The 17,107-nt window shown below is 45.1% G+C and overlaps 1 protein-coding gene across 9 annotated transcripts in view; it reads left to right on the top strand.

Annotated features, from left to right (window-relative positions):
* Window positions 1-17,107, top strand: part of rbms3 (RNA binding motif, single stranded interacting protein) — an 858,736-nt gene that overhangs the window by 738,658 nt on the left and 102,971 nt on the right. For all 9 annotated transcript variants that reach the window (XM_070880858.1, XM_070880857.1, XM_070880852.1 and 6 more), the window contains 3 exons: window positions 8,275-8,321; window positions 9,479-9,575; window positions 12,371-12,421. In XM_070880858.1, the coding sequence (XP_070736959.1) occupies window positions 8,275-8,321; window positions 9,479-9,575; window positions 12,371-12,421 (195 nt within the window). The remainder of the gene's footprint in view (window positions 1-8,274; window positions 8,322-9,478; window positions 9,576-12,370; window positions 12,422-17,107) is intronic.

Here is a 17,107-nt window from a genome sequence, read left to right as displayed (position 1 = left end):
GTATGCATGGCAATCAATGTAACGAACCGATTAAGATTGTGAACAAAATGTTGTTGCGAATAGTAGGTACTATTCCTAATGTAAAGACCAAAATGTTGTTGCGAGATGTCGAGAATAGAGTGTTCCCAAAAGTAGCAAGCGAGCGAATTCGGGAGGGTAAAGGCACTGATCCTGATGCCCTGCCCCAGGTCTATCCCATGCTGCAGGTACCCGATGGCACTATTCGCCCCGGACCCAGAAACAAAAACAGCGCCAATACGAGCAGTCGGCCGCCGTTGCCCACCATCCGGGTGGAGACGGTGCAGCCCCCAGACCCAGTCACTACCTCGGCCATGTCCGGGAGCGAAAGGTCACAACCAACGAATTCCCCAAACAGGACCTGGAACAGCCAGGTTCCCAACACCGTTAGAGAGCAGGCAGAAGATTCTGCAGCCCTCAAAAGAGGACAGGGAGGCCACACACATCTGTGGCTCTGCCGACCACTAGGCAACGGCAAAGGCCCTGAGTCCTGGCTAGATGAACGAACCAAACCCACCTCGCTAGCAGGAGGCGCAGCGCCACCATCAGACGACTGGTTGCTCTGGAACTAGTGTCCTCGCATACCTGTACTGCTACCTCAGTACTGACCATCACTGTACCATGAATGCAATCTACCCAATCCTGGCGCATGACCGTAAAACGTAACGAATGTAAGTCACTGAACCAAGGTGTCACGATACAAACTGTAACTTCCTTTCTTTGTACTTGCACTGTGTCTGATCCTGTATGTTAATGTAATGGGCCAGCTGCATGATCTCGCTGTTGGGCGGGGGGGCCGGGGGAAAATGGATGTGTGTATCCATGGACACACACATGGATCACACCCAGAATCCACTGGAAACTCTACTGCATCATCAAACCATCCAAACTGGTAACCACTACCCAACGTTGTGGCAAAAGGACTTGGCGGTTAATAGGGAGAGAGCCAAGCCAAAGCACAGCAAAGGTGCAAGGGCTATTGGCACTTAAGTCTGAGGAGAGCTAAGCCAGAGCACATAGTGCAAAGGTAATTGGCACAAAGGACTGGGGGAGAGTGATGTTATATATGCAGACTATAGATATATATTCTCTGTGTAGTCACTGTATCGTTGCATAAGATGGAGACTTGATAACCTGATGTACTATCAATAAGGTTTACACTGTGTATATACATGCTGGCACCACTAGAGGGTGCAACTGGTGGAGACCGGGGTTTCCTGCCCTGGTGGCAGGGGCTGTATAAGAGGGGTGCCACCATGGAGTTTGGAATAAAGGACCAAGGTCACTACAGTTTGAGTACAACACATTGCCTCGTGGAGTCATTCATAAGTACATTATGGACATAATAGATGCTGCCCTAGAACCCCTACTGTGGCCTTCAGATAACTCAGCGGAGCTCTGAACACCTGCACTCTGGGCAATATGAAAGGTGCTTACTGGTTTTGAGTAAATGGAGAACCTATATGCTCTGCCATCGGCATTTGGCCTAATTGTATAATATTCTGCAGTCTCTCCATCTCAGTTTACGTGTGGATATACCTAGGCTGCACATGTAATATCATCAGCATCATAGACAGTCCCTCGGAATCGAGGAAGACTTGGCATGAGTTCTTAGGTGGCTGTACGAGAACCACAGTCTCTGACACAGATTGGACAGACAGTGGTTGAAGAAAAGGGTGGACAGGGAGCCTGGTTTGCCGCTCGCTCCTTCCGCTGCTTGTGCTTGATCTCTGCATGCTCTCGGCAACGATACTCGAGGAGCTCAGCGCCTTCCCGAATGCACTTACTCCACTTAGGGCGATCTATGGCCAGCGACTCCCAAGTGTCAGTGGGGATGTCGCACTTTATCAGGGAGGCTTTGAGGGTGTCCTTGTAACGTTTCCTCTGCCCGCCTTTGGCTCGGCGACCGTCGGGGGAGCAGCTCCCTCAGGAGCTCCCCTGCTAAACAGCTCCTCGGCCCTCAACCTCCCCTCTCCCACTGTCTAAACATCCCCAAGCCCCAGCCCTAGCCCTAATAGACCACAATAGGGGATATTAAAGACTTAAATTCCCACCCTAACCCCAACCTCGTGAATCCCAAAAGTTCGGGCCTACCTCAGGCCTCCCGCCACACCGCAAATTGGCGACTCACGGCTGGACCTCCTGCGGCGACTTGACGCGACTGGGGCCTCCCAGCTGGACCTCCTGCAGCGGCTGGATGACTCAACACGACCTGGACCTCCTGGCTGGATCTCCTGCGGTGACTCGTCATGACTTGGGCCTCCCGGCTGGACCTCCTGCAGCAGCTGGACAACTCGACGTGACCTGGACTTCCCGGCTGGACCTCCTGCAGTGACTGGGCTTGGCTATCGGGCCTCCACTTCCCCCCCCCTCGATCTGGACCTCTCCTTCCCCACTGATGGCCTGGACTCCTCTCTTCCTCCAGCACATGGTGAATACAATGGCTGTGACCCTCCGCCGCCCCATTCTGAACCCCAGTGCACCACTGCCCCCGCCCCAATGCCTGCCCTCAACCAAGCCTTGTAATAATATTGACAATGGCTTACTTACGAAGGTCCACTCCCTCCACTGCAAGGCTTTTAAATGTTGAGCTGGAAAGGGAAGTGCATTGATATCCTTTCAGATAGTAGGTGTTAGTTTTGGTCTCCTTACCTAAGGAAGGATATACTTGTGATAGAGGGGGTACAGACTGATTCCTGGGGTGGGGGAATTGTCCTATGAGGAGAGATTGAGTAGACTAGGCCTATATTCTCTAGAGTTTAGAAGAATGAGAGGTGATCTCATTGAAACATACAAAATTCTTACAGGGCTTAACAGGGTAGATGCAGAGAGGATGTTTCCTCTGACTGGGGAGTCTAGAACCAAGGGTCACAGTCTGAAAATAAGGGGTCGGCCATTTAGGACGGAGATGAGGAGAAATGTCTTCACTCAGTGGGTTGTGAATCTTTGGACTTCTCTACCCCAGAGGGCTGTGGAGGCTCAGTCGTTGAGTATATTCAAGCAGAGATCGATAGATTTTTGGATATTAAGGGAATCAAGGGATATGTGGATAGTGCAGGCAAGTGGAGTAGAGGTAGAAGATTAGCCATGATATTGAATGGCGAGGCAGGCTCGAGGGGCCAAATGGCCTACTCCTATTTCTTATGTTCTTCTGTTAGCCATGATTTGTTATTAAGGGTATCAACGCTTTAGTTAAGTATCAAAAATAACAAGTAAACTCTCAGTAGTTTCAGGAGCTGCACAATCTGCTGCTTCTCAGATCAAATCCAGAGGAGAGAGAGAGAGCGAATAAAGGAGTCATCTGACACATGACTCTCCTGACTAATCCCATGACTCAGATGCCACACACTTACAACCAATGTGCAATCCACGTCTCATCATTCCCCTGAAAAAGAAAAGAATATACTATTTCAGAGTCTAAAAAACACACATTAAAGAACCGGACATCTTGTACTTTGTGAATAGTTGTTTCACAGTCTTGACAGCATTCTCAGCTTTGCCATTGGATTGCGGGTAGTCAGATGATTATGTCACGTGTCTAAACCCCCATCTCTTGGCAAACAATTCTGGGTCCTGGTTGAGCTTCGTTGCCACGGCATGACGCTTCCAGGTTCGCTCGAATCTTTTCCATTTTTCCGCAACATACGTGTTGTGGATTTCGAGAGCCCGAAGTAGTGGTGGAAGACCTCCCGACGCCATTGTGCACATGCTTCAGCTTTTGCATAATCTGAAAAAAATAGAAAGTTGCTTCAAACAAGCACTACCATCGCTGCCACCATGTGTTGATATCTCTTTATGATAGTAGGCATTGCTGTGATTTGTTATAAGGAGTATCAGCATTTTATTTACGTATCTAAAGTAACAAGTAAACTCGCAGTAGTTTCAGGACCTGCACAACCTGTTGCTTCTTAGATCCAACCCAGAGGAGAGAGAGAGCGTGAACAAAGGAATCACTTGACTCATGAGTCACCTGTCGAATCCCCTGACTCAGACGCGACGCACTTACTACCAATTGCGTTCCGTGTCAAATCATCTGACTTATGCATAATGTCCTTTCGCCTCCTCTACCGGTGGGATCCTTCCCACATGTTTAAAGAAAGCCCTATTGAGGATTCAATGTCTGATCTTCCCACCACTCAGCAGCAGTTTGGATTCCATTTTTCCTGGATTGCAATTGTATTATGGATTTGGATGATTCTTCCTCCCCACTGGGTTCCTCCCGTGTCCCATTCCTGTCCAGTAAAATAGTTATGGCGCTGTTGATAGATGACAAGGATATTATGTAGTACATAATGGAAGTGCACCAATACAGTGCTGAGGAACGTTGCTACAGGCAATGCACACAAGCAGGTTAGATGCCAATATGGAATATTTATGAGGCACTTTCTGCACAATAATACTTGAGACTATAAAATGCTCCCGCTGTGGAGTCTCTCTTAACAGGAATTCGGATCGAATAATTGGTCAGTTCACCTGATTCACTGAACTCTCGGTTTTCCAATTTTACTGATTGGATAATCCAGAGGTCTATGAATTAGATATGTTGACCTCTGTGCCAGATTCTTTCATCCACTCTTCTGCTGAGTGAAGTTCTGTGGTGGGCGCATCACCTAAAAATCGATCCTACCGAGTGAGGCAACCATTACTGTACTAGGGATTACTAAACAGGGTAACTAGACTTACTGGACTGCTGGGACACTGGGGAAGAGGCTTCTTCCCTCAGGCATTAACTAAAACAGTTTCACTTGAATTTGGATGTAGAAAAAAAATTATTTTCCCCCTAATGAGATTCAGCTTTCCTAATGTGCTATAGACCTTTTTACGCTGAATACAACATTCTTTATGCCATTGTATTAACATTATTGAGATGTTTTTGGTAGTCCTGTGACATTTGGTGAGATTTAATTGAACAATTTCACAATTGTAGACCATGTGTAAGTTCAGCTCATTGTTGTAGAAACACTGGGGCCAAAATTCACTGCAGCCAGAAAGCTGTTGGTGTTAAGGCCTTTCTTCCTCAATTAGCGCTGCAAAGTTTGCAGCGGCCATTGGATCCAAAGTCAGCTTTTTGACCACAAAGAAGTGTTCCAGTCTTATTAGCCCTTCAAACCTGAAAGTTTGCAGTCTTAATTGGGGCATTATTCCCACGGGAAATTCACCCTTAGGGTGATGTGGCAGCTGCCATTGCAGCACAGGCTCGAGGGAACGAGCGTATCGATGCTGCTTTGGAGAGGATGGCCGCAGCTCTGCAAGAGTCGACGGAGCGTCTAAGTGATGTCATATCTGGTGGTTTTCAGACTGGCTGCTCGCATGCAGTCTGAGCTGGATGCCCCCAAAGACCTCAGTGTTGCTTTCGCGGCTGGGTCTATCATAGGCCATGGGGGACCTTCCAGTGTGGTGCTACAGCATCGACCTGAGCTCCTTCAGATTGGTGGTGGTGGTATTGTGTCACCCTTGGTGAATTATTTAGGCTCCTCGGGCCAGAATACGGATGATGTTCTACCTCAGGCCCCAGACCTGTCACTCCGCCAGTGCCTCCACGCATGGCCTTGCCTGAGCCAAGTCAGACTGAAACCTCCCAAGAGGGTGTTGAGCAGTCTCCAGCCGGCCCTTCCAGACCCAAAGCTGCTCGATGGCGTCCTGGAAGGACATCTGTAGCTTCCACACAGGGAACACAGCAGCCTTCCCAGAGCCATGAGACAGCCACATGGGAGACACTGAGGTGAAGTCGCAGGTTAGGCATGCATAAGATCATCATAGACAGTCCTTCGAAGTCGAGGATGACTTGCTTCTACTCTAAAAGTAAGTTCTCAGGTGGCTGAACAGTCCAATACGGGACCTACAGTCTCTGTCACAGGTGGGGCAGATAGTGGTTGAAGGAAAGGGTGGGTGGGGAACCTGGGTTTCCGCACGCTCCTTCCATTGTCTGTGCTTGGTCTCTGCATGCTCTTGGCGACGAGACTTGAGATGCTCAGCGCCCTCCCAGACGCTCTTCCTCCACTTTGGGCGGTCTTGCACCAGGGATTCCTAGGTGCTGGTGGGAATGTTGCACTTTATCAAGGAGGCTTTGAGGGTATCCTTGAAATGTTTCCTCTGCCTTCCTAGGGCTTGCTTGCCATGTCGTGCCTCCGAGACGAGTGCTTGCTTTGGGAGTCTCGTGTCAGGCATACGGACGATGTGGCCCACCCAGCGGAGCTGATCGAGCGTGGTCAGTGCTTCGATGCTGGAGATGTTGGTCTGAGCGAGAACACTGACGTCGGTGTGTCTGTCCTCCCAATGAATTTGCAGGATCTTGCAGAGGAAGCGTTGGTGGTACTTCTCCAGTGCTTTGAGGTGTCTGCTGGAAATCGTCCACATCTCTGAGCCATATAGGAGGGCGGGTATCACTACTGCCCCATAGACCATAAGCTTGGTGCCGGGTTTGAGGTCCTGGTCTTCAAAAACTCTCTTCCGAAGGTGACCGAAGGCCGCGCTGGCACACTGAAGGCAATGCTGGATGTCGTCATCGATGTCTGCCCTTGCTAACAGTAGGCTCCTGAGGTATGGAAAATGGTCTATGTTGTCCAAAGCCTCACCGTGAATTTTGATAACCGGGGGGCAGTGCTGTGTGGCGGGGTCAGGTTGGTAGAGGACTTTTGTCTTACCGATGTTTACTGTAAGGCCCATGCTTTCGTATACCTTGGTGAAGGTGTTGACGATGGCTTGGAGTTTGGCCTCTGAGTGTGCGTAGACAGAGGATGGGATGACTTTAGATATAGCCTGGAGGCGGCGGAGATGGAACAGATTCCCATTTGTTACCGCGCGGAATGTAGAACTGGGCGACGTTTCCAGTCTGAGCCCATGGATTGAGATTTCAGTTTTCTCTCTATGAATCTCGGGATCTCTATTTCTCTCTCTCACTCTAGTTTGTTTTCCCCTTTTCTCTTTCTCTATTTCTATTTCTCTCCCAATCAAATTTTCTTATTCTGTTTCTCATTCCCTTTCCTCACTTCTATCTCTTTCTCCTTTCTCTTTTGCTCTCTCTCTCACCCTCGCTCTCTCTCTCTCCCTTTCCCCTTGAGTGCAGATTTTGTGCTGAACATCCTCAGGTTTGGATATTACCTTCTTGTCCCTCTTCGCTCCCATGGATAGCTCTGTCACTCTGCACCGGCCCTAAAAGCTGGCGGGGGCACCGTCAGCTGAAGGGCCGGCTTTTTCACGCTGAAAATGGGTCCGGGGGCGGAGCGGCGGCGGTGCGCACTTTTAGCGCGTCGCTACCACCGCAAGCCCCACACCGCCACGAGAGTTGGCGGTGGCTCACACCGCTGCAAGACCTCTTGGGCTGAATCTATGTCAGGGCAGCCAGTTGAGCTCAAAGCAGCAGCCATTCGATTTTGATGAATGGCCGCCACAAACGGGCAGTAACGGTCCTTCCCGGGACCATGAATTTTGGGGCCAATAACTGCAGACTGAAGGAAACAGAATTATATTGTATCAATTTGTTCCACTAAAATAAACAGCTTCTGTGACATGGAGCTGCTCTGCCTCCTCCTGGACTCCTAGATTTGCACCTTTGCCTCCACATCTGATATCATTAGCAAATGCAAAGTGCCTAACGGCACCAGTAAATTTGAATAATGACATGCAATTTCTGTTTGGGTGTCTTTAATTACCAACGGTGGCAAATCATGCTGCTACATTTAAAGAATTTCAGCATTCCCACAGGATGGCAGAAGAGGCCTTACTGCATGAAGCTCTGAATATAATCCGTTAAATACCTAATGACCAGAAATCCAACTAACTACCAGTTTCAATTATCAGATGATTATATCTATAATATGAGCCTTGTGAAGAACTTTGTGAGATTCCTGTACTTGCTCTGCCATCATTGATATTCATGCTAGCACTGGAATAGAAACCTGTTCCCAGCAACCATCCATCTCCTCCCAGCCAGTGTAAGAGAGCTATCGGTCGGGTATTTTATACGCTCGTGGCCAAAAGCAAATAATTGCCAAACACATTTTCATGAAGATAGTTTCGCTTTAACTAACTTTTGTTTTAAATCTCAATTTAAACAACTAATTCCAAGCAGCTCCCAGTAAAAGGGCTTTGATACATTTTTGAATTAATAGAACTATTGACCATTTCTATGTTCTTACCAAACCTGATGTTGAATTTAGAAGGTATGAGACAAATAACAACAATGGTTTAGTTGGTGTTAACGTACAGTTCTTTAAGAATTCATTATTTAAACATTGTTACAATTCCTTTTTTTAGACTGGAATGGCTTTAACCTATGACCCCACTGCTGCTATGCAGAATGGGTGAGTATTTCCTGAGTTGTGTGCTTGCTTCCCATAAATTTTTGGTGTGTTAGAAGGACCTCAGATTATCACCACCTCCCCTTAATGCAGTTCCAAATAATACACAGAGCCACACACTGAAATTAAAGCATTTACAATGTAGACTGCTATTTCGACCAGTCAGAGTGCTAACATTTACAAACTGCTTGGTAATAATGCAATTGCACCATTACTTTTGCCTCTCAATAAATCTAGGATTCCGTTCCTGGAACAAGCATTCAGCCCAATTCCAGCAATCCTGGTCATTTTTATTATTTGTCTGATATGAACTTAACATCTCAAATAAGCAATTTAATTTAATATTTTGAGGAGAATTGGCACAAAGCCATCCCGATACTAATAGCCTTTGCACGAACTTGCATGCAAAAAGATGACTCTATTCAGTTAGTGGCTTCAGTTAGCAGTGTCTGCAATTTTATATTTAAGTTTTAATTCGCATATACTGTTGCTACAGTATAGTGCTTTCAAAATGATGCATTATTTATCTTATAATGGTCTTGGAGGAATTGCCACAACACATTTTAACTGTAGTAATATATCCTACCTCTCTTCTTGTGGTTGTCCACGGCTCCAGAATGCTGTTGTGTTATAACAAAATTAATACAATAAAATGCTATCCATAAAATGTATATTTATATAAAAATATATTTGCACACGCTGAACTGATTTCGGAAGCGATGGCAATAATGTGGAAAATCCATTTTAAGTCCAGTATTCTTCTACTGTGGGTAATAGATAGGCAGCAGATTTTGGCAAGTAAGTCTAATGATTTATTGCTTACAGAAGCATTAAAGTGCAACGGTACACACAAGTATGTACATGGGAACATGTTCATATAAGTACATACATCAGAGAGAACAACGGTATCCTCTAAGGCACACGTTGGCAAACAATTTGACAATTAAACATATCTGAAAGACATTTTTAAACACAAGAAGTCAGCATTGCCCAAACTTTGATCTGCGTAGTTTCACAATGAACCATTGTAAATGTGTTCCTTATGGACCTGCCTGCTCAGAAACACAGCACCTTGTAGAAGTTGGAAAGGAAATGACGCCAGCTGCAGTTTTTGCCTGGAATTTTTTTTCTGATACTAATATTGTGCTTACTTCCTACAGTTTTTATTCTTCACCATACAGTATTGCAACAAATCGTATGATTGCACAGACATCGATCACACCTTTCATTGCTGCTTCTCCTGTTTCAACATATCAGGTAGGGGAGAATTTTTCACTGCTCTTTATTTTTTCCCATTATTTTGTTAGTCATTAACCACACAATGACTACTTCTAATTTTGTTTTTGCTTTTGGAAGGCCATTTGATGCATGCACATTTGTCAAAAGCTTTGTAGATTATTTTGACTACTTGGGGCTGTCTGGAAGGAGGACCACAAGGAGAAGTTGGATATGTTGGAGCTAAGGTTCAAAGCATTCTATTTTCAATCTTTTTGTTGTCCCAACATCCATAGGCTTCAGTTGAATCCCTTACAATAACATCACTGAGGAATTTCTTTAAAAATAAAAGCTATCTGGACTGGCAATTATAATGAAAAGTAAACTCCAATAATTGTTATTGCTTTTCTCCATGAATTTAACACAAATTTCAAATGCATGGCCTCCTGATCAAAAAATAGCAAATAGGCTGAGATCTGGCATAAGGAGGATAGGAAATGGATCACCTGAGCTCTGGATCGAGATGTTGCCATGTAAGCAGATATAATACAATCGTATCTGGTCAATTGTACCAGACAAGAATAGGTCATAATTTCACAAGATAATTATCAATTGAAGAGGATCATTTGTCTTATCTTGGATCATCCACCCAAAAAGATCCCAAATTACCCCATTAGAGCATCCAATTGGTTCTTTAATGATTCCGGGTTTCTGCCTCTACAGTTCTATCTAGAAGTCCATTCCATGTTTTGATCGTTCTTTATCAGTCCTAAATTTGCCCCTGACTAGTTTAAACCTTTGTCTCCTTGTTCTACTCTTGCAATTTAGTTTAAAGGAATTTTCCAGATTTCTCTTTTCTATTATCATTTATTGTTTTAAATACATGTATAAGATAACTTCACAGATGTCTCCTTTTAAGGCTGGAATGCCCACGTTTCTCCAATCTTTCCACACAATTCCGACATTTGATGCTAAGAATCTGCTTTCTAACACATCTCTGCCCTGCCTCCCGCACTCGAATATCTCCCTTGTGCCTGGGTGACCCAAACTATACTAGATCAATGTGAACAATGTCTCCTCAAAATGAGTTGAATTCTTAAAGGTTCATCACAGTTTTATCTACCTTTGAGCCATTATTTTATTTTCTGGCACTTCACAGCCTTAAAGGTCAGTTCCCTGCTCCATTGCAGCATCACTGGTGATCTGTTGTCACCCCATCACGTGTTAAAGTGTCTCAAGTATCAGACTGACTATTTTCAGTTAAGCTTCAATACGCATTTTGAACTGACCGAAATGCTATATTTTCTGCCCGGTGCAGTGTTCTTTCACCTCTAGTTCCTGGACTCAGATGCATGCCGAGACTAATTAGATGAATGTTTCCTCTCTCTCATGGTTCTTTCTGTGAAATAAATTTCGGCAGTCTCAATCCAGTTTCTTGATGTGGGAGGGAATGTAAAACTGTTCTCCGATTAGCACTACTGCACTCAATTACTACTAAATAGCATTCAGACTGGAAGGGTAGTCAGTATAGGACAGCTATGACCATAAAGGACAGCGATGTAGTTTCCTCATTGCTGTACTGGATGAACTTTTCCCATAAGGATGTTGAGCTGTTTGTGCTCTACATTTTCTTGATGTAATTCTGAAAAATAAAGAAAGCACAAGTCAGATAACTAACTTGTTAATGTGACACTGATTCTAATTTATAAACATACTTCCAAGGTTCTACCAACTTATAAAACTTTAGGCATGGATTTTCATGGGGAAAGCGAGTTGGGGGAGCCAGGGGTGGGGGGGGGGGGGCTCTGATGTGGGCAGGCCCTGCCAATTTTAACGTCAGGGCCTGATTTGCATCTGAAGCCTCTGTTTCCCATCTGCAGCCAGCCAGATGGAGAGGCTGCCTGATGGTGGGGCGGGTAGGCTTGCAGCACGAGGCTGCACAGAGGAGGGAGGGAGGGAACAGATGGGGTGGGGGCCGGTGTCGGCCTCTGGAAGATGGGTGGGGGTCGGGGCCGAGGCAAGAGAAGATCAGGATCGTTGTGGGACCGGAGGGGGCGGGGGGGGGGGGGGGGCGCGGCGGTGGCGGGGCTGGGGGCGGGGGTGTGGCGCGGAGAAGAAAATAATAGTGGGGGACGGGGGAAGATCAGGGATGTTGTGGGATCAGTGGGGTGGGAGGGAAGACCACTTTGGGACTGGCCACCGGAGGATTCTGGCTGCTCTCAAGATCATCAGTGGGGGATGGTGACAGGGAGAATACTTTGGGGCCGCCTACCTGAGGATCGTGGCCAGTTTTAGATTCATCGGTGGAGGTGTGGTCCGAGAAAGGCGATTGGAGGCCTCGTGAGGGCGTCTCCGATTGCAGCGGGTGGGCTAGGCAGGACCCTGGGTCCAGGAGGTCAGTGTAAGGCAACTAACTCCTGGATGCAGCTGTCCTTGCCTTGCTGTAACTGCTGGGGTTCACGAATTGTGTGAAACACGTCCACAAGCAGTTAAAAAACAAAGTGGAGGTTACAGAAGAGGCTTTCAGCCTCAGTATAATATTTAAATTGACGTCGCGTCTCCTGGGAGCAGGTTGGCTGCCCAACCCCACTCCCGGCTCCATTAAAAGCAGAAGTGGGCGGGTTCAGGTGGGAAATCCGATTTGTAACAATTTAACTGTTTCCACGCTCTAAACCCACCCATTTTTGGGGGTTAAATTCCCCCTTGGTCTTTTGAGATTCAGAAAGAGGTCCCCACAATCCTCTGTGCTAAACTAATGAATATTGGTGTGCTGGAGTCTTTGATGCATTCATTTCATTCTTAATTTATTTTGCTAATTAGGTTTATTTTTCAAACAGGTCCAGAGTACATCATGGATGCCTCACCAACCATATGTTATGCAACCAGCAGTAAGTTATACCAAACCCTTCCATAACTTTAATATGTTCTTTAATTTACAGCAAGAAACCTTCAATCTTGTGTAAGATGCAGATAGCCACAGTGTTCCCAGGGAGGGTTTCTGTCATGAAAATAATAACATTCATATCATAGATTTATATGTACTTATCTGTACCATAATTGTATTTTCTGTCACTCCCTCACCCGATGACCCCTCCAACCCCCCAGTCCACTCCACATCTTTGTGCAAACAGAATATTGTCACATACATTTTCCCTTCACATTTGCAGGCATGAAGTTTAGTAACTATTATTTAGAAATCAAATTATTTAATGAAGGTGAATTATGCAATATTCCTTAGTTTTGTGCATCTGTTTTTATTTGCTGTCAACTGCTGGTGGAATTTTACAAAAACCTTGTTTTGTAATAGCAAAAGGATAGATTGAGAAATTAGTAATGAGTATTCAGAACCAAAAGGCAATAGACATTTAATAACACTCAGCAGCCTCGAAAATTAAGTTGCTGGTACAAAGAAGAGTCACAAATAAATGATTGTTTTTAACAGCCAAAACTGGCAGTATAATTCGGTGGAACAGTTTATTTAGAGCCGAAATTCTCTCCTCAAACAGGATTATGCAATTCATTGTTACACACACACACTGTGCTAATTGTTTCTTTACAAATTAGGGTTTGAAATGTTTTAAAGGACTGAATTCAACAGAGCTGCTGAATAAAAGTGACCGAATGCTCCGCCTGTTCTTCCAGGGCAGCAGTGCCTTTTTATATTGCTGGCTTCCTCTGACATGGGAGAATGGTAGTCGTGATCATGACGCACCAGTAGCTCAGCAGTGTTTTTGGTAGTGCCACCAGTTTCCAATTCTGCCCAGCAGATTTAACCGGGCAATATTTGAACATAAGCAGCCACATCAGAGATTGTCTTTCATTGGAGGATTTGTTCACAGACTATAGGGTGGGCAATCTTCGACTTTCTCTGGAAATGGGCACAAAGTGGATAAAGCAGCAGCACCACCTGCCCGCCTGCAATTGCTGGCGTGTGGCCTGAGGCTTTTTGAGGTCCAGGCCTCATTTAAATGCCGCAACCAGCTGCGGGCTCCCCGCTGGTTCTGGGAAATCGGTCAGCTTCCACAATGAGCCAACCAATGGCTGGAGCAGCGGGGGCAGGGTGGGTGGTAGGTGAGAAGAGGGTGGGATGAAAGAGAGGTGAACCTGGGTGAAACCTCAGATGGGCCAGCAATAGCCCAGACTTCTTTTTGTGGCCACACAATAAAAAAAGTTAGACATTTCCTGGTTAGGCCACTAAACATCTGGTACCAATGGACAGAGAATTGCACGATGCACGCTCTGCCCATTTATACCTGAAAATTGCAATCGTGTCCTGTGACTGGCGTAGGACCTTGAACTGTGTATTTAAGCAGCCTTTTGCTTGTTTCATGTGACATGCTGCTCGCCCATTTCCAGCCACTGGAACTCCGTCCCAAAACCTCTCCATCTCTCACCTCTTCCCTAAGATGTTCCTTAAAACCTACCTCTTTGACCAAGCTTTTGGTCATCTTTCCTAATGTCTCCTTATGTGGTTCAGTGACAAATTTTGTCTTGGGACCTTTTTCTAAGTTATAGGTGCAATACAAATGCCAGTTGTTGATTGTCTTTGCAATATTATAGTTACACAGGAAACAATCAAAGATATAATTTTAGAAAGTAAGAATCATTTTCTCACTCTGGGTGCACTCATACTCGATTTATGGTATAGCTGATTCAGGTCTTGGTGTGGTAACTCTGCTTTGTAGCCACCTTTGAATATGTTTCATTTATATTTCTGTATTCCTCAGTCTGCGTTTGCAAAGAATGCATGTACAATGGATTTTTTTTACAGTGTCTACTGGATTAATCCAGGAAAAGGACTGCTTGTGAAAATAACCTTGAGATTGAAATATTAAAGTCTTTTATATGAAGGCGATCCATCTATTACAGAATGAAATCAGGATAAGAAATCTAAGATCAAAGTATTAGAACTATTGGAAACAAGTAAAATCATGAAAATTCCGCTTTGTCAATCTGTGGTTTCTTTTTAGCTGCCCTCTCTCGACCAATGCCAGCTCTGTTATTTTGGAAATAAAACCTTAAGCAGCTAGACCATACCATCTTGCACTTGTTACAACAGTCAACCTCCTATTTACTTTCTTAAATTATGATTATTAAGGTTGCTGAGAGAATGGTCCGACAACAGGAAAACAGAAAAAATTAGGATTCTGGCATTCCCATAGTTTAAAAGGCTAGAATTAGAGGGCATTTATGGTACAGGGACTCTTTAAGTTTTTAACAATGATAATTTACATTATCAGTGGGTCCCTGAAGTTAATCGTGTTTACTGATGGAAAAGTAATGAAAAGCCCTTTGTCGCTAAAAAAACAAACAGCACAGTGACAGCAATTCTGCAATTTGACTAGTTCTAAGAGAATAAGTGCTTCTCTGATGAAGGGACAGTTTCCTGCATTTTAAAACATAGTTGGTCAGTCTACACAAGGTACCTTTTAACATCTTCAATTTTCTCCCCTCCCCTCCAGAGCACACATTCTGGTTCCATGGCACAGTCACCATTCACCCAACTGCCATTTTTATTGCAGAAGCCCAGATAGTGAGCGTTGGAAGGAATTCAGTAATGGAAGGCATAATATCCAACAGAGTCCCATCATTATCCAGATCCACACACTGCACTTTCCAGCAGGGACATTGGACAGTGATTAGGAACTGAAAGCCACCTTGGATTGTTTATTTTCCCAGCCCAGAGCATTGAAATTAATTTTAGCACCTCTACTGCTGTCCCAGCTGAGATTCATTTTGTGTAGTCTCTTTTTGTGATTCAGAAAGGAGTTTGAATACTATTGTTATTTAAAAAAGGAGGCAGACAAATAGCAGGGAACTAGAGGCCAGTTAGCCGAACATCTGTCGTTGGGAAAATGCAAAAGTTCATTATTAAGGAAGCAGTAGCGGGACATTTGGAAAAGCATAATCCAATCAAGCGGAGTCAGCATGGTTTTATGAAAGGGAAGTCATGTTTGACAAATTTGCTGGAGTTTGAGGATGTAACAAGCAGAGTGGATAAAGGGGAACCAGTGGTGTATTTGGATTTCCAGAATACATTCGATAAGATGCCACATAAAAGGTTACTGCACAAGATAAAAGTTCACTAGGTTGGGGCTAATATATTAGCATGGATAGAGGATTGGCTAACTAACAGAAAACAGAGAGTCAGGATAAATAGGTCATTTTCCGGTTGGCAAACAGTAACTAGTGGGGTGCCGCAGGGATCAGTGCTGGGTCCTCAACTATTTACAAAACTATATTAATGACATGGATAAGGGGACCAAGTGTAATGTAGCCGAGTTTGCTGGTGATACAAAGATGGGTGGGAAAGCAAATTGTGAGGCGGACACAAAAAAACCAGCAAAGGGATATAAACAGGCTAAATGAGTGAGCAAAAATTTGGCAGATGGAGTATAATGTGGGAAAATATGAGGTTATCCACTTTGGCAGAAAAAGTAGAATAGCAAATTATAATTTAAATGGAGAATAATTACAAAATGCTGCAATACAGAGGGACCTGGGGGTCCTTGTGCATGAAACGCAAAATGTTAGTATGCAGCAACAGCAAGTAATCAGGAAGACAAATGAATTGTTGGCCTTTATTGCAAGTGGGATAGAGTATAAGAGCTGAGAAGTTCTGCTACAACTGTACATTGGGTATTGGTGAGGCCACACCTAGAGTACAGCATACAGTTTTTGTAATGTATGGAGAAAGAGTCAGACTGAACACTGTGAGCTCAAAGTAAAGTGTGACCTTAGTCTTTTATTGTTGGTCTCCAGAGTGCCGCTCCAACCTGTGAAGCCTTCTTAAATACCTGTGCTCCCAAGGGATTATGAGACCCCTTGGGACTCTGGGGAATGAGCCCTCTGGTGGCTGTACAGAGTAAATACAAGTCCACATATATAACAGCATTCCCCCCCGAAGTCAGTAGTGTAACTATTTGCAATGTGAGTTGATCTGGGGCCCTTCTTGCCCTGGTTGATCGTCTCGGTCTGAAAGCTGGTGTTGTTGAATCATTTGTTGGGCCCTCGCTGGGCTGCTGTGCAGCTGACCTTGCTGGGCTGCCTGGTGTGTTGGGCCCTGCTGTGGATGATGGGTTCTGCTTTCTGGTCAACCGTGGTGTCGGTTGCCACTGATGTGTGTGTTGGGGGATCAAAAAAGGTAGGGTCCAAGGTGGGTTGCTCAGGATAGTCCATGAATTTGAGTTTGATTTGGTCCAAGTGTTTCCAGTGAATGAGTCCATTTGAAAGTTTGACCTGAAACACCCTGCTCCTCTCTTTGGCCACGACAGTGCCGGGAAGCCACTTGGGACCTTGTCCATAATTTAATACAAATACAGGATCATTGACTTCAATCTCGCATGACACATTTGCGCTATCATGGTATGCACTTTGTTGAAGCCGCCTGCTCTCTACCTGTTCATGTAGATCGGAGTGAACTAACGAGAGCCTTGTCTTAAGTGCTCTTTTCATGATCAGTTTAGCACGTAGGATCCCAGTGAGTGTGAGTGTGGTCTCGTGCGGTAGCTAAGCAGGACTCGGGATAGGCGAGTCTGCAGTGAGCCTTCAGTTACCCTCTTCAAGCCTTGCTT

The sequence above is a fragment of the Pristiophorus japonicus genome, chromosome 5, assembly GCF_044704955.1.
Source record: "Pristiophorus japonicus isolate sPriJap1 chromosome 5, sPriJap1.hap1, whole genome shotgun sequence".
Taxonomy (NCBI): Eukaryota; Metazoa; Chordata; class Chondrichthyes; family Pristiophoridae; genus Pristiophorus; species Pristiophorus japonicus.
The sequence above is the reverse complement of the archived record's forward strand: the minus strand, read 5'-3'. Positions and strand labels throughout refer to the sequence as shown.